Genomic DNA, 18,417 nt, shown 5'->3' on the forward strand with positions numbered 1-18,417 from the left:
TTAACCCCTTGTAGGAGAGTCTGTGACTGCGCCCTTATAATAAATTATTATAATTTATTATAATTTAACCCCTTACATAAACTCTTATTGATTACAACTAAAAGTTATTATTATTGAAACCAAATTTCTAACTTTTGGGTTCCCCTATCAGTACCATGGATTCTGATATGTGAACAGGAAATATAGCCCATATCTACTTAGGAGATATCCCACCCAGAGCATGGGAAACAGCTATTCAACTTTAGACTGGATTTCCTTGTCTCTTCCTCTTTTGTTTCACCTAATTCAGTCACTTTTACTGTCAACATAAGAAATCTCCAAACTGAAATCAGAAATATTGGTGTTTGTGCTGACTGTCACCACTCAGCCGAATAAGTAGACAGGGATTGAATTTTTATGGGTGCTTTATCCAGTGGCCAGTGATACAAGAATACAGGAGTCATGTACCCTAAGCCATCTTAATATCCTATCCAAAGCCAATATTTTTATAAGGGAAAGAAAAGGGTAAGTAAGTATTTTAGAATTTCAAGAGAAAGTTAGATCATAGACATATAGTTAATTGGAGCACAAAGGCTTTGCTTGCAAACCCCTGGGGCACAAAAGTGGATTACTTGTAGACCCCTAGGCACAATGGTGGATTGCTTCTAGATCTCATTAAGTCCTGTAGGCCAGGTCAGGTACCCCAGTTCCTGAAACAAAGCTTTTACTTGCAATAACCATTAAGCCAGGGGTCCCCAAACTTTTTACATAGGGGGCCAGTTCACTGTCCCTCAGACCTTTGGAAGGCCGGACTATAAAAAGAACTATGAACAAATCCCTATGCACACTGTACATATCTTATTTTAAAGTAAAAAAACAAAACGGGAACAAATACAATATTTAAATTAAAGAACAAGTAAATTTAAATCAACAAACTGACCAGTATTTCAATGGGAACTATGGGCCTGCTTTTGGCTAATGAGATGGTCAATGTCTGGTTCCATATTTGACACTGCTAGCCGTAACAAGTGATATGACACGCTTCTGGAGCCATGATGCGAGCATCCTGCATCACCGGAAGAAGTACTGAATGTGAGCGATGCCACGCTTTGTGTCACTGACCACCAATGAAAGAGGTGCCCCTTCCGGAAGTGCGGCTGGGGCCGGATATATGGCCTCAGGGGTCTGCATGTGACCCGCGGGCTATAAGTTTGGGGTCCCTGCATTAAGCCTATTGATTAGGACTAAAGCCGCTATTACTCAAGCTTAAACTCTAACTCATGAGTTCTTCCTATCAATAATAATAATGAGGGGGTTTGTAGTCTCTGTTCTGGTGCTGTGGTTGTGCTTTGAGGAGTCTGGAAAAAAAGGAAATTACTTTGGTATTCCAAAGGTATGTTATCAGGTATATTATCATAGATGCAAAATAAGACAACAGACAGACCCAGTTAAGGTAACGATTGACCCTTGTTAGGGAAAAATACCAGCCTAGGACTTGACTACCTGCCATGAACTGCTTTTAGTTAGAAAGTTTTAATTTCAGACCATCCTATAGGGTTTTTTTAGATCTCTGACTTTGTAAGGCCACACCATACAGTCCTCTGAGCTCGTCAGGTTTACTGTGTGGCCCCTTTTTTGTCCACAGTACAAAAGGAAGGAACTGGAGGAAAAGAATTTCTTGCTCATAGCAGGCAACATGAAAAAACGGAGGCTCCTCAGAGCCAGTACAACTTCTTACTTCCTGTCTCACCTGTTCCCTTTGGCCATTGTGGATTATGAGGAGCCCCCAAAACCAGATGGGCACGTTTCACATCCATCCAAACAAAAGCAGCAGTTGCTCCAGAGCTGACTCATTCAAAGTGTCCTGACTATAAACCCTAGAATATTAAGAATTATTTTCCTTATGTGACTGGCCACTGGAAAATGGGGAAGAATACAGGAAAGCGCTATGGCACTAATTATTCATCAATGGATACAATTCTGTAATAGCAAGGTGACCAACTTTTGTACAATGAAAAGGAGAACAAAAATAAATTGAAGAAAACAATATTATAAATAAAAGAAACGTTTTATTCATTGCAATAATAATACAGTTAATATGATAAATGCATAATAAAACCATTTGTAGTATTTTGTATTATAATTATGCTTACAAGCCTATTAATTTTCAATAATAATTGTAAGAAAAATACTCATTTAGATACTGATCCTTGACGAATCGTCATGTCAAATACAAATACGTCACATCACACACAATGGATCGACTTTATATTGATCGAATACGGACATTTACAGATTAGTCTTCCAATATCAAAAAGGAGGACATGTAGGAGGACACTTTTCAAGGGAGGATGGAACTTACAAAAGAAGGACTGTCCTCCCTAAAGGAGGATGATTGGTCACCTTAGTAATAGTCATCAATCCCTATAGTGTTAAACTTTCTACATCTGAGGGGGAAAAAAGTTCTACATTCTCAGGCCAGATAATTCAAGTTCCAGGCATTACAAAAGCTACAAGGTCAGTGATTCTCAAGCAGGGGCCATTCTGCAATGTATGCAAACATTTTAGATAATGATGAGTGTGGGGTAAGGGAGAGTCTTTACTGGCATCCAGTGAATACAGGGAGTGGATGCTGACAAGCACCTACAGTGCACAGAACAATTCTGAAAAAGCAAAATAATGAATAAGAGCTAGCCCAACCAGATATAAAAATGTATTGTATTATGCCCTGGCTGGATAGCCTGGTTGGTTGGAACATTGTCCCGAAGTGCAGAGGTTGACGGTTTGATTCCCATTCCAGGCACACAGGAACGGATTGATGTTCTTCTCTCTCTCTCTCTCTCTCTCTCTCCTTTCTCACCAAAATAATAATAATAAAAAAAGATTATTAAAAAAGTGTATTGTGTTATGAGGCTACAATAATTAAAATGGTGGGGGTAATGCTCTGTGATTAGACAAATTGATGAAACAGAATAGAAGGTCAAGTAAGGATGCAAATCAGTATTGAAGTTTTGTATATTACAGCTGTCTTCTTAGATCAGCTGAAAGAATATGCATTATATAATAATGTTGAGACAAATGAATGTAAAACAATATTGGACCCCTTCATCATACCTTCCTACCAAGATCAATTCCTTATGAATTTTAATAGTTACTTATAACTAATATAAACCACTGAATTACCTAAAACATAAGGGTACAAAAAGATTGAAAATGAAAGAATGGGAGAACATGTATTGTGAAAACATGAACCAAGTGAAAATTACATACTAACATACGGTAGACCTGAAGGCAAAAAGCATTACTAGAAATGAAAAGCACTTTATATCAATAAGTTTAATTTACCAGAAAGTTCCAAATTTGTATGCACTTAAATGCCAATTATGTAAAACAAAGATAAAGGGAAAATAGACAAATTTATGCTCATAGTAGATTTAAAAAACTTCTCATTCAGTGATAGAGCATACTTAAGAACCAATAGACCTCCTGACCAGGCGGTGGCGCAGTGGATAGAGGATTGGACTGGGATGCGGAGGACCCAGGTTCAAAGTCCCGAGGTCGCCAGCTTGAGCGCAGGCTCATCTGGTTTGAGCAAAGCTCACCAGCTTGAGCCCAAGGTCATTGGCTTGAGCAAGGGGTCACGTGCTCTGCTGCAGCCCCCACCACCACCCCATCAAGGCACATACAAGAAAGCAATCAATGAACAACTAAGGTGCCACAACAAAGAATTGATGCTTCTCATCTCCCTTCCTGTCTGTTCATATCTCTTTCTCTGACTCTCTCTGTCTGTCACCAAAAAAAAGAACCAATAGACCCCTACAAAAAAATCTGGTAAGAATATAAAAAGCTTAATATGATCAGCAAATTGGACTCAACATTCACAGATAATCCACTATTCCTAACATTTTCTGCTGATCTGCACTAAGGTGTTATTTTCCAAGGTGCACACCAGATGGCAGCAGAGAAGCACACTTGGGACAATTTTTAAAATTAAAACAAATTTTTAAAAATTTATTTTAAAGAGAAGAATGGTGTGGGCAGAAGAAGGGAAGGAACAGGAAGCATCAACTCCCATAAGTGCCTTCACCAGGCAAGCCCAGGGTTTCCAGTCGGAGACCTGATTGTTCCAGGTCGACGCGTTATCCACTGCACCACCACAGGTCAGGCCTCTTGGAACAATTTTAAAGGTGACCATATTGTAGTATAAAGTGAGTTTCAACCAACTTCAAAGGTTTGAAATTATAATGTTTCTTGCTCTCACTGCAGTTAATCTAGAAATCAGTAATAAGAGGTATAGAAAGTCTTTATAGTAGAAGCTCTAATTAACTCCAAAAATCACAATTGTAGTTAGACTATAATTTGAACTGAATGATAATAAAAAAAAAATACTACTTACCAAAACCTACAGGAAAATGTAAAGTTGTAAGTGCATGAATTAGGAAAAAAAGAAAAGCTGAAAATTCACAAGTTTTGCACTTAAGAACCTACAACAGTAAGTTAAATCCAGAGAAAGTGGAAAAAGGAAATGTGTACAAAGTGCTGAATTAATTTCATTTTTCCGCCTGACCAGGCGGTGGTGCAGTGGATGGAGCATCGGACTGGGACACAGAGGACCCAGGTTTGAAACCCTGAGGTCGCCGGCTTGAGCACGGGCTCATCTGGTTTGAGTAAGGCTCACCAGCTTGAACCCAAGGTCGCTGGCTTGAGCAAGGGGTCACTCGGTCTGCCGTAGCCCCCCCCCCCCAAGGCACATGTGAGAATGCAATCAATAAACAACTAAGGTGCCGCAATGAAGAATTGATGCTTCTCATCTCTCTCTCTTTCTCTCTCTCTCTCTCTCGCTTCCTGTCTGTCCCTCTCTGTCACAAAAGAAAAAGAAAAAAATTATATTTCTGTATTGTTTAAACTGGAACAACAATTTTTTTTGAGTATGCAAAGTAATATTTAATGATCTCTGAACTTTTTATTGGCCTCCTCTCCTTCCAAGGGGTGCCCCACATCTGCTGCCTTGAACGCCTCAGTATTTTGGTGTTGATGACCTCAGAAACTACTTTGCTGTCCACAGTCCTGCAGGTGGTGGTCTTTTGGATGGATTGTATGGCATTGCTGCTGTCCAGGGCATCACTAAAATTGAAATCTTCCCCTTCCAGCAGGCGGCGGTAGGTGGCGATCTCAGCCTCCAGCTTGCCATTGATGTTCAGCAGGGTCTCATACTCTTGGGCCTGGTGCTGCCCCTCTGCCCAGGACTGGCCCAACTCTGACTCTAGGTGCAGCAGGATCCCATTGAGCTGGAAGAACAATTTTTTTAATGAAAAGAGTACTAGAGGAAAACATGGGATAGTTAAAAAAAATAATCTAGAATAGTAATAACAACACCAGAAGCCTTTTTTTTGCTTACTCAGCCTGGTTGCCTGTCAGTCACAGGGGAATCTCTATTTGTTTACCCCAAAATGGCTCCTTTTTAAATTTGCACTTCATGTGCAATTGCAGCAGTTATGATAGGGGGAACTCCTAACCTTTGGGCCCCTGGAATTTGTCTGAGTCTGGGTCTGCAATTTACAAGCTGTGTTCTTTTGGACACAGAATAAACCTCTCGGGGTCTTTGTTGTATCACCTGTAAAAGTTCTCATTTTTATAGCTAAGAACATTCATTGCTGAAATATCTAGGCTTGATTCTGCCTCCCTGGAGCCTATGGGGTTGGTCCTCGCAAGACTCAGCTAAACTGGGACCGGAGCAGGGCACTCCCGAGTCCCGTATGCGGTCTGGAGGCTGAGCTCACGGAAAGTGGTCCCACGGAGGGGGCTCACTTAAATTGGGACCTGAGATGTGTATGTACCCCAGAAACAGTCTGGGCTCCCTTTCCTGCCCCTCACAGGCTAACTGTAGCTGTTCTCCACCCCTTCTCACCTCATGTCCCCCCCACTGCTCACCTCATGTCCCCTGATGTTTGGCCTCGACACACACCTTGCCCCACACCTCAGGGCCCCACTGTTGCTGGCTGTGTGTCAACTCTTGTCCAGTAGGTTACTTGCCACAGGTGTAGTCTGAGGGGCTCCTCCTGGCCCTGCTTCTTACCTCATGTCCCTGGCCACAGTTTTCTATCATCTTTTAATTTGCATTTATGAAATTATGAATGAGGTTGGTCATTTTGTCATATATCTTAAAGTGAATGGGTTTCGTTTTTCAACTAAGTTAATATGAGAAACAAAACTTCTCCAGATTTGGGGTATGCATGTTTCTTAAAATTGCAGAAACTTTTTTTACCAGTTAGATTTTTAAAAACCTTTTCTATTTATTTATTTATCAAATATTTTATTTATTGACTTTACAGAGAGAGGAGGGGGGCGGGGAGCAAGAAGTATCAACTCATAGTTGCTTCACTATAGTTGTTCATTGCTTGCTTGTTGTATGTGCCTTGACCAGGCAAGCCCAGGGTTTCCAACTGGCAACCTCAGCATTCCAGGTTGACTCCTTATCCACTGCGCCACCACAGGCCAGATTCTGTTTATATTTAAAAAAAAATTTTTTTTTTGGTATTTTTCTGAAGTTGGAAACGGGGAGGCAGTCAGACAGACTGCCGCATGTGCCCGACCAGGATCCAGCATGCCCACCAGGGGGTGATGCTCTGCCCATCTAGGGTATTGCTCTGTTGCAACCAGAGCCATTCTAGCGCCTGAGGCAGAGGCCATGGAGCCATCCTCAGTGTCCGGGCCAACTTTGCTCCAATGGAGCCTTGGTTGTGGGAGGGGAAGAAAGAGACAGAGAGGAAGGAGAGGGGAAGGGTGGAGAAGCAGATGGGCACTTCTCCTGTGTGCCCTGGCCAGGAATCGAACCCAGGATTCCTGCATGCCAGGCCGACGCTCTACCTCTGAGCCAACCGGCCAGGGCTATATTTTAAAATTTTTTATTTATTGATTTTAGAGACAGAGAAGGGGTTTGGGTGGAGAGAGAGAGTGAGAAACATCTATTTGTTGTTCCACTTATTTATACGTTCATGGAGTGATTCTTGTATGTGCCCTGACTAGGGATTGCACCTGCAACATTGGCCTATCCAGATGATGCTCTGACCAATTTAGCTACGGGTCAGGGCATTTTTTCTGTGTATTTTTAAGTTAGGATTGTATAGATGTTTTTCTCAACTTATTTTGTTATTTTTTTAAAGTTTCATTTTTGTTTTTCCCTTTGGACATTAATAGAGTTTTAGGTTTTGAGCCTAGTATATGTATAAGCAATCTGACATTACGTTTGGTGTGTGGGTGTTTGGCAGAGGTTCTGCATATTGACAGAAGTGCAAAATTAGGTAAGAACAGAAGTCGATTTCCCTTAGGGCAGGTTATTGTGGAGATGTTTAGCAGTTTATAACAATCTGCATAGCCTCACAGGACATGTCTGTATCATGGAAAAATTTGTAAGTGAGTGAAATCTATTTTAGGCACTAAAAGGAGAATTTTTTTTTTTTTTTGTATTTTTCTGAAGCTGGAAACGGGGAGAGACAGTCAGACAGACTCCCGCATGCGCCCGACTGGGATCCACCCGGCACGCCCACCAGGGGCGCCGCTCTGCCCACCAGGGGGCGATGCTCTGCCCCTCCAGGGCGTCGCTCTGCCTCGACCAGAGCCACTCCAGCGCCTGGGGCAGAGGCCAAGGAGCCATCCCCAGTGCCCGGGCCATCCTTGCTCCAATGGAGCCTTGGCTGCGGGCGGGGAAGAGAGAGACAGAGAGGAAGGAGGGGGTGGGAGTGGAGAAGCAAATGGGCGCTTCTCCTATGTGCCCTGGCCGGGAATCGAACCCGGGCAGCGCACTCCAGGCCGACGCTCTACCACTGAGCCAACCAGCCAGGGCCAAAAGGAGAATTAACTGGCAATATTTCTTGATGTTATTGTTCACAAACATCAACATTGTTATTCATTATTATGTATAGGCAGGTCCTGAGCACAGCCATATGAGGTAGGTACAATTAGGTCCCTATTTTAGATGAAGAATGTAAAGTCTAGTTTTGTCTAACTCACACAGTAAAAGTAGTAGAATCAGATTTCAACCCAGGTAGTCTGACTCCAGAGCCCCTTCCTTTTACTGATATACTAAATGCTTCTCCCAGCCTGACCTGTGGTGGTGCAGTGGATAAAGCGTCTGACCTGGAAATGCTGAGTTCGCCGCTTCGAAACCCTGGGCTTGCCTGGTCAAGGCACATATGAGAGTTGATGCTTCCAGCTCCTCTCCCCTTCTCTCTCTCTGTCTCTCTCTTCTCTCTCTCTCTCTCCTCTCTAAAAATGGATAAGTAAATAAAAAAATTAAAAAATTAAATGCTTCTCCTTGTTCTCATATTTCCCAAACTGTGACACCCCAGGATTGCTATGGGGTATTTTAAATTTTTGAAGGAAACATCTCTTGGACACTATAGACAAATGGCTCATCGTGGTTTAACATTTCAACTTTAGATCACACTCCATTTCTCTCAATGACATATCTTTGCAAAGCAAGATTTTCAGTGATACTGTGAAAAAAAGCAGATGTCACATAAAATCAACATGGAACAAGAAATGCAGGTGGCAGTCTCCTGTTCCAAGGTTAGAGAAGTGTGCAGTGCCCAATAGCTACATGTGTTCCATTAGTAAGTGATTAAGGTTACAGGACGTAAAAGTATTATTTTTTGCTTTTAACTTATTTGTATTATTTCTTCAAATGGCTACTAAATTGCTAAATAAATACTTAGGTTATTTGGACCAACTTACTTAGTATATAGGACTATTTGGTATTTCTTTTGGCCTCGGGACGCGGTGAAAACATTTGTGAGACACTGAGTGCTGTGAATTGCGGAAGTGTAAGCACATCTCTGCAGGTGTAAAGAAGAGAATGTACAGTTTATTTGGCCTGAGGAAATCAATAAGTAATATTTCTTATTGTTATAGCAATGATAAGGTGTTAATGACTTCATAGTAATTCTCACAGGAGGATTTGATTTGAATTGAACTTGAGAAAGCTGGTAGTAACCCAAAGGAGTGACTGATAAGAGATATTCAGATGTTATTCTGTTTCTAATTTATATTGCATAAGTAGATGTCTTAAAATTATGACCTAGGTAAAATGCATTCCTGAGTTATGTCTGACCTGATAAAAATGATACTTGTCTTACAGGTTAGTTGTGAAGATGAAATGAGTAAGCCTAAAGAACAGTGCCGGCACATAGCAAGCAATCAGAGAATGTTGAATATTGTTGATGTTTATTATGATGATGATCTGTTGTTATCATTCTCATCATCACCACCACCACCAACAGCCTCGTCTCTACAGGATGCATATCCCCCCTAGCACAGCAGAATTCTTTGTTCTTTTTTCTTTTTTTTTTTTTTAGCAAGAGAGAGGGAGAGTGAGATGGAGGAGAGAGAGACTGGGGCAGACAGACGGGGTGGGAGAGATGAGAAACATCAATCCTCATTGCGGCACCTTAGGTGCTCATTGATTGCCCTCTCATATGTGCCCTGACCAGGGGGCTACATCAGAGCAAGTGACTGAGTGACCCCTTGCTCAGGTCATCGACCTTGGACTCAATCCAGTGACCTTGGGCTTCAAGCCAGCGCGACCTTTAGGATCAAGTCAGTGACCATGGGGTCATGTCTATGATGCCACGCTCAAGCTGGTGAGCCCGCGCTCAAGCCAGCGACTTTGAGGTTTCAAACCTGGGTCCTCAGCATCCCAGGCCGACGCTCAGTCCACTGTGCCATCACTTAGTCAGCCTAGAATTCTTAACCCATCATGAAATATGGACAACAAACATGTTTTTTGGCTTTTTGACAGCATCTAGGATGCTATGGGACTCCTGGTGCTTTTTAAGCCCATCTTTAATTGGAGGGAAGGGTTTTCCCTGCCAATCCTTTGAACCAGGATTTTACCAAAGGCTGATCTGATAAACATTTCCTAAACTCTCTTTGGGCCCTAATTCTACACCTATTTGGAACAACCTCTAGGGAAACTTTGGGAACAGATTGAAATTCTCTTTTATTTATCTGATGGATTTATTTTTATTTATTTATTCATTGTAGAGGAGAGAGAGAGAGAGAGAAGGGGGGGAGGAGCAGGAAGCTTCAACTCCCATATGTGCCTTGACCGGGCAAGCCCCGGGTTTTGAACCAGCAACCTCAGCGTTCCAGGTTGACGCTTTATCCACTGCGCCACCACAGGTCAGGCTGACGGATTTAAATTGTACTTTTCTTACCTTTTATTTTTTTTAATTATAAGAAAAAGTTCATTAAAAAAGTTACAGAGGTAGTAGAAATTAGCCAGCTGGCTCAGGAAACAAGTTACAGAAGCAAAAGAAGGGCCCTTGGAGCCTAGGAGAGAGAGAGGGAAAGGTGACTGCAGGGGTGGGGGCAGAGTGTGGGGGAACGCCCGGCAGGAGGCTCCCGAGAGGGGAGCTCCTGGGCGGGAAGGTGTGCCTCGCCTGTCTGGGCCTTCGTGCTGGCTGTGTTCTTGATTATTTTTTGGCATAGGTTAATATGCTTAGTTCATAAAGTCTCTTACTGGGACAATCACCTCTTAATAGCATTTATTATTTATTTATTTTTAGATTTTATTTATTCATTTTAGAGAGAGGAGACAGAGAGAGAGAGAGAGAGAGAGAGAGAGAGAGAAGAGGGGAGGAGCTGGAAGCATCAACTTCCATATGTGCCTTGACCAGGGAAGCCCGGGGTTTCGAACCGGTGACCTCAGTGTTCCAGGTCGATGCTTTTACCCACTGCGCCACCACAGGTCAGGCTTAATAGCATTTATAAAATAGCACTTGGTGTTAGTCATTTGCATGGTCTTTTCAGTTCATAAGGTACTTGAATATTCATTTTCATTATCATGGTATTTCCCAATGGTCTAGACAGAGCAGATAGTATCTGCATCTCATGGTTGAAGAAATTGAGATCCAAAAGATACGTAATTCACCAGGATCATGCAGCCAGGTTTGAAAGATCCATGCACAGAGTCACAGATTTTCTCATTTCCAGTGGAGAGCACTTTTTATGTTCCTACGCTCTGCAACGTTTTGCGGCAAACGTTAAAATTAGATGACTCAGAACTCCTGAGGTCAATTCTGGGTCCCATCTTTTGAGCTTGGGAAAATCATTTAACTTCTCTGAATCTTTATTTCTTCATTTGTGAAATCAAATAATAATATTATTGTAATTTTCCTGTGGGATTATTGTAATTAGTGTTGAAACTAAGATTCAGACCGATGTTATCTGGTCCTTGAGTCTGTGCTCTTAACCCTGAGTTACAATAACTCTTGCCATCATAAAGGGATAAAGTAAAATTTAAGTGTTATTAGCCTGTATAGCAAGCTAGATGTATTTTGAGATGTAGCGACTATCAGCTATCACTCCTAACTCTAACTGGATCTTCTGAAGTAACTCAGGGTTTCAGTGCTTTGCAGAATGGGGTTAAACTAAATGTTCATTGGTTAAATGACCAATTTTTGTCATTCAAAATGTAAATGCAAATGCGACATTGGGGGAAAAAGGCAAGTTTTTAAAGAAATGTCTGTTCTAAAATGTTGTTTTAAAAGTTATCAGAAAAAAATAAAAGTAAAAAGTGTCAGAAAATTCTTTTTTTTTTTTCTTTCAGCACTGGGAGGTGTTCAAAAAAGTAACAGAAGTTTTTATTTTAGTTCCTGCACTACTTGGTCTCAAAGGAAACTTGGAAATGACATTGGCATCTAGATTATCCACTGCAGTAAGTATTTTCCTATTTCAAAGTATGTATATTACTGATGCAGTTTCTCTCTATTATGGAGAACTTGTAACAGGAAATTTTTCTTTCCTCTGATACATTTTTAGATCTCAAAGTTATGGTAAGTATATATTTCTGCCTGATATGATATCCTGAGAATTCTCTGGTTTGTCTAAACTGAAAATTATGGGTCCTACTTTATCCTGAGAAGTAGTGGTATACTTGCTGCCTATAATTCCAGGGCATTCTGCTAATTATCATCAGGGCTTAAGACATTGAGATATTGAGATTCTTTATGATTTGGTGGTTGGTTGATTGGTATTTAAACTTTTTGTGATTATAAAAGTAATACATATTTATTGTAAAAACTACAGAAAAGGGGGGAAAGTATGAAGAAGAAAATTTAAAAGCTACTCCAGATTCTTCACCTACACATAATCACTATTAATATTCTGATATATCAATAGATCCTTCTATACCTGGGTGGATATCTGTACTTAGACATAGGTATAGCACAATGTAACATGCATACTGTATATTTCAAAAAAAGAACTAGAATCATCTATATTCTCTTTTATTATCTGTGATATCCATTCGAAGAGAGCTACATCATGACCATCTTTCCACATCAATAAGTATAAACCCATACCATTATTTTTTTTTTTTTATTTGTGGGTTGTTTTTTTTTTAAGATTTTATTTATTCATTATAGAGATGGGAGAGAGAGAAAGAGAGAGAGGGAAGGGGGGAGGAGCAGGAAGCATCAACTCCCATATGTGCCTTGACCAGGCAAGCCCAGGGTTTTGAACCGGCAACCTCAGCGTTTCCAGGTTGACGCTTTATCCACTGCGCCACCACAGGTCAGGCCATACCATTATTTTTTATCTATGTACTTTTCTGGTATATAGCTCTACCACAGCTTTTTTTCCTTAACTTTATTTTAATGTTTACTTATTGATTTTTTAGAGAGAGAGGAAGGGAGAGAGAGAGACAGGAACATCTATATGTTTCTGTAAGTGCCCTGACCGGAATCAAACCTGCATTCTTTGCACTTTGGGATGATGCTGTAACCAACTAAGCTGTCTGGCCAGAGCTTCTACCACAGTTTAATCCATCATCTGTTATTGGCTATATAGGTTCTTTATTTTTCTTTCTTTCTTTTTTTTTTAGTGAGAGGAGGGGAGGCAGAGACAGACTCCTGCATATGCCCCATCTAGGATCTACCCGGCAAGCCCACTAGGGGGGTGATGCTCTGCCCATTTGGGGTCCTTGCGCTGTTGCAACAGGAGCCATTTTTCTTTTTTTTCTTAGTGCCTGAGGCCATGGAGCCATCCTCAGTGCCTGGGGCCAACTCACTCTTGACTGCAGGAGGGGAGGAAAAAGAGAGAGAGAAAGAGAGAGGATCAGGGTGGGGGAGCGGGTAGGGTGGAGAAGCAGATGGGCGCTTCTCCTGTGTGCCCTGGCTGGGAATCGAACCCAGGACATCCACATGCTGGGCCAATGTTCTACCACTGAGCCAACCGGCCAGGGCCTATATAGGTTCTTTATAATGTTTATTATAAAAAATGTTGTAATGAATATACTTTTCAAAAACAATTTTTGCATTAAATTTAGAAAGAAAGGAGGAGAGAAACTGAGGAGAGAGAGAGAGAGAGAGAGAGAGAGAGAGAAGCATCAACTTGTTGCTTCACTTAGTTTTTCTATTTAGTTGTGTACTCATTGATAGCTTCTCCTACAATGCCCTGACTGGGGCGGGGGTGGGGGGGATGTCTACCCACTACCTCTGACACACTGGGTCAATGCTTAGTCGATAAACCAGCCAGCCAGGGCCTGAATATTCTTATATATTCAGTTTTTGTTTTGTTTTGTTTTTTTGTGGCAGAGACAGAGAGAGTCAGAGAGAGGGACAGATAGGGACAGACAGACAGGAATGGAGAGAGATGAGAAACATCAATTCTTTGTTGAGGCTCCTTAGTTGTTCATTGATTGCTTTCTCATATGTGTCTTGACCGGGGGACTGCAGCAGACCGAGTGACCCCTTGCTCGAGCCAGTGACCTGGGGCTCAACCTGGTGAGCCTTGCTCAAACCAGATGAGCCTGCACTCAAATTGGCGACCTCGGGGTCTTGAACCTGGGTCCTCCACATCACAGTCCGACGCTCTATCCACTGCGCCACCGCCTGGTCATGCTATATATACAGTTTGGAATTCTTATTTCTTTCGGCTAATTCTAGAATTGTGATTACCATTCAGGAAAAAATACATACTTTTAAGGCCTTAGTTATATAATGCGATTAACTCATCTAGAAATGTTAAACATTTTAGAAAATATTTCTATTAGCAGAGTTCTGAGTTATTTTTAGAAGCCCCAAAAGACACTGTTTTCTCTCTGTACCATTCTTGGGGTGTTCACCATTGTGGAACCAGGTTGTGGGTAAAACCATATAGCTAGTCAGGCTCACTTTGATGAGCCATCTGCCCATGAATATCAGCTGAAAATTCACTAAGCCGTCAGAGGGTATTACTAATTGCAGTGTCTTACATATATGTTTTTTCTTTACAGAATTACAGCAAATGAATCTATCTATGAACTAGGAAAAATTATTGTTTAACTAAAGGTAACCAAGATGGAAGCTGAACAATTATGTTGCTAAGGGAGCAATCCCCCCCTCCCTTCTCCCCATTTCCCCTTCAGGCAGCTGTGAACTCTCTAGGGTTTCTTGAGTAAAGCCAAAGCTTGGAGAGGAAATGCATTAAATAATGTTTTGTTAACGTTGTTGGGTTGCTTAAGTCAGAGAAAGTGCTACATGTGCCCTATGGCATTGTCTATGCCCCTTTCTTATATATAAAAGGTCATAGAGCCATACTCTCCCAGGACAATTGTGAAATGTTGGGTATTAATGAACACTCAGAGTGTGCCAGGGTGTGCTGCTTTACAAGGATATCTTATAACAACCGTATGAAATAAGCACTGTTATTTCTGGTTTACAGAGGAGGAACTGTGGCTTAGAGCAGTTGAGTAACTTTCCTGAGCTAACACATCATGGAATAAGTCACATTCCAGAACATCCCCCTTTCCCTGCATAGGACACCTATATCAGAGTCTATAAAACCAGTCAATAACAGCAGTAACAAAAACTTAATAGCTTCCTCCTGTACATTATGGGGTATTCTCCTAAGGTCTTGGTCTTAGCACCAATGCACAATATTCCTGGTACTTCATATTTAAAATTTTTTTGATATGCATATTTTAAAAAATTACTATTTATGGATATAATCCTGTTGCTTATTTCTATAGTTGGTGAGCTAGAGATGATGTTGGGGGATATCATCATAGACTAGAATTACTTGGCTAAATTCACTTTAGCCAAGCCCACAATTTTTCATATAATCATTGTAATTATTGACTATTAAAGGGAATGGAGAATAATGGAAACTAGAGCCCTTGGGCTGGAGCATAAAGGTGTAAGATGACCCTGGAATATCTTGTGGTGCCAAAAAGTAAATACACACACACACACCTTTTTTTTGTAATGGAACATGATAAATGGATATAAGATATACCATACTAGATACTAGCCAGATCTGGGACAATTTAAATCACAAAATAAATGGTATTTACAGATTATAATATATGGCATAAAAAGATAATCCATTAGTTTATAAAGAATAGCAAGGCAGGCAAGGACTCTACTGTCATGGAATTTGCATAAATAATCTCAGATACTGGTAAGAGCAATGAAGAAAATAAAACAGGGTAGTGTGATGTAGGGTGATTCATGAGGGCTCTTGTATGTTAAGTGGTTAGGGAAGACTTCTTTGAAAGGTGATGTATAAGCCGGTACCTGAATAATAGTGTGAGTCAGCCACATCAGATTCTGGGAAGAGACCCGTCCAGGTTACTGTTGTACCTAATCATTGTAATGATGTCAGTGTAATCATCTCAAATATTTGTAAGCATTTTACACAGATTCTCTTTAACAGGTGGGCCTGAGCAGAAATATGATCAGAGGTCTATATGATTTATGTCTATAGTTTAAAACTATACGAGCTTACAAATTGAAAAACAAACAAACTATCTTTCTATCTTGGCAGATATATCCTTTTGAAGACCTGGCAGTCTAACATATTCTTGGACTTCCTGGGTTCTGTTTTGGAACCTGGTGTTGTGGAGAGATCCAGCCCCTGGTCAGAGGCCTGCCCTGTTCCTCACCGCCCTTGGTTGTCTGCACTGCTCTTTGAAAGACTTCACACTTAGCTCAGGCCCCATGTTTGAGCTCCCTCTCTACCCCTCGTTAATAGCCACCCCCGAGCCTCACCCAGTGGTAGCGGGGTCCTCCTTCAGGAGGACTGACTTCAGGAAGAGGCTCTGGCATTGGACTTCAGCCCATTTGATCAGAGAACTCTATGGTTGCAGTATGGTTGCACAGCCTAGAAAGGGTTAGAAGGGGTGAGGCACAGGCTGCAAGTGGGCACACCACTTGGGCCCTATCTATATGCCCCTCCTCCTGTGGGATGGGGCGGAACCAAGGGATAGCCCGACTGGGGCCCTCTAAGCTGTGGGTCTCGGAACTGGGGCCCTTCTTACCAGATTTAGAGTACTAGTGATTCTAGATTCCAGGCATGAAAAACTTCTCTTAGCCTGAGTAAAATTGCATGACACAGAAGAGCTTTTGAAGCTGTCTTTGATGTAGTTCTGCAAGATATAAAAATAAGATGGAAGAGAAGATATATATTAAAAAGGCTTGCTTGAACAAAATAGCCTTCATATTATACTCTGAAAATAACAATAACAGGACTTACTAATAATCTGTGGCTGCTTACAGAGAAAGCATCTTTTTGTGTTTTTGTTTTTTGTTTTTTGTTTTTCTGACAGAGGCAGAGAGAGGGACAGATAGGGACAGATAGACAAGAAGGGAAAGAGATGAGAAGCATCAATTCTTTGTTGCAGCACCTTAGTTGTTCATTGATTGCTTTCTCATATGTGCCTTGACCAAGGGGATGGGCTACAGCAGAGCGAGTGACCCCTTGCTCAAGCTAGCAACCATGGGGTCATGTCTATGATCCCACGCTCAAGCCAGTGACCCCATGCTCAAGCTGGTTGAGCCCGCGCTCAAGCCGGTGACCTCAGGGTTTCGAACCTGGGTCCTCTACGTCCCAGTCCGATGCTCTATCTACTGCGTCACTGCCTGGTCAGGCTGTTGTTGTTTTTTTACTGGAACTTTCTTCAGTAGATGTACCTTGAAGCATACAGGTATTTCTTACATGATAACTGCTATAAAAGTCTCATCATTCTACTCTTGAGAAAGTACTAAAATTGGCATGGATGCAATAAAAGCTGAGAATCTTTTTTTTTTTTTTGGTGTCTAGGATACCAGTTACATTGCTTCATTGTTATACTTTTAGATTCAAAGTTTAAAAGACAAGTTTTTCTCAAGTGATCATATGAAACAGTAAGTATGTGTAAAAATATTTAAATTAATAAAAAATATGTAAGTTAGGGCAACAATCTTAGGCTCATCTGAAAATGTTTAGAAAGCATCATCAAATAATGTCCCAAGCGTTAGTTTATGAAATTATCATTATTATTATCATCATTATTTTTTAGGTGAGAGGAGGGGAGATAGTGAGGCATACTCCAGCATGCACTCTGACCGGTATCCACCTGGCAACCCCTGACTGGGGTTGATGCTCAAGTACTGAGCTATCTTTAGCACCTGAGGCTGACACGCTTGGACCAATTGAGCTATCCTCAGTGGCTGGGACTATGCTCAAACCAATGGAGTGGACTGGCTGTGGGAGGGGAAGAGGAAGAAAAGGGGAAGAGGGAAGGGGGGAGAAGCAGATGGTTGCTTCTCCTTTGTGCCCTGAATGGGAATTGAGCCTGGGACGACCTTTTGCCTGATCAGCACTCTATCCATTTAGCCACTGGCCGGGCCAGTTTATGAAATTATTTCAATAAAAATTGCACCATCACTATCAAACAAATCTTCAAACCTAGGAATTAAAAGGAGACAAGTCTTTCATCTTATCAAATGTTACAGAGTGGAAAGAAAGTCTAATAACATGGTAACACTGTCATTCTCAGCAGTATCTAGATTGGCTCAACAAGCCCCAGACAGTCTTGGTTCTCTAATGACTTTGTTTGAAGGTGAGTATCTAAACAGTATTAAAAATAGGAAGTATGGTGACCGCAGGATCAGTCTAGAAGCTCTCAGTGTTAAGACATTGTTTCTAGAAGGTTTAATAATAAAGTGGTAATACAATTTTAAAAATTTGGTTAAATTTTATATTTTTTTAGTATTCCAGAAATTCACTATATAATGGTGACACTTGGTGTCACTGATTATTGATTTGAACACTTGGCACCCAGCTGTGTTTGTCCAGAATACCTTTAGCTTTTGTCTGAAACAAAACAAAACTGTCCTATGGTTTTACTGAGGTTTTCAGAGTTAATTACATGCATGGACTCCATCTGTCATGTTCTCGGTGATCTATGTGTACACTGTGTTTTCAGACCTGGTGGACCTCCTTAGTAAACCCCATCCAGGAGGCTTTTCTGCAGGAGAGGAGAATAAAGAAGAGGCCTTGAAAAACAAAGGTGGCAAATAAATGGAGAAGAAGGTTATTAGAATGAGAGTTAAAAGGTGGCTTTAGTTTCATTTTGTTGGAAAATGAACTTTGTTCTGGTAAATATAGTGAAGCATGCAAGCATTTAAGTGATTT

The 18,417-nt window shown here is 41.2% G+C and overlaps 1 protein-coding gene across 4 annotated transcripts in view; it reads left to right on the forward strand.

The window, feature by feature from the left end:
• The window catches only part of SLC41A2 (solute carrier family 41 member 2), a 122,657-nt gene that overhangs the window by 31,246 nt on the left and 72,994 nt on the right, over positions 1-18,417 (forward strand). For all 4 annotated transcript variants that reach the window (XM_066356229.1, XM_066356247.1, XM_066356256.1 and 1 more), the window contains exon 3: positions 11,588-11,695. In XM_066356229.1, coding sequence (XP_066212326.1) covers positions 11,588-11,695 — 108 coding nt within the window. The remainder of the gene's footprint in view (positions 1-11,587; positions 11,696-18,417) is intronic.

Source organism: Saccopteryx leptura, chromosome 1 (genome assembly GCF_036850995.1).
Source record: "Saccopteryx leptura isolate mSacLep1 chromosome 1, mSacLep1_pri_phased_curated, whole genome shotgun sequence".
Classification (NCBI taxonomy): Eukaryota; Metazoa; Chordata; class Mammalia; order Chiroptera; family Emballonuridae; genus Saccopteryx; species Saccopteryx leptura.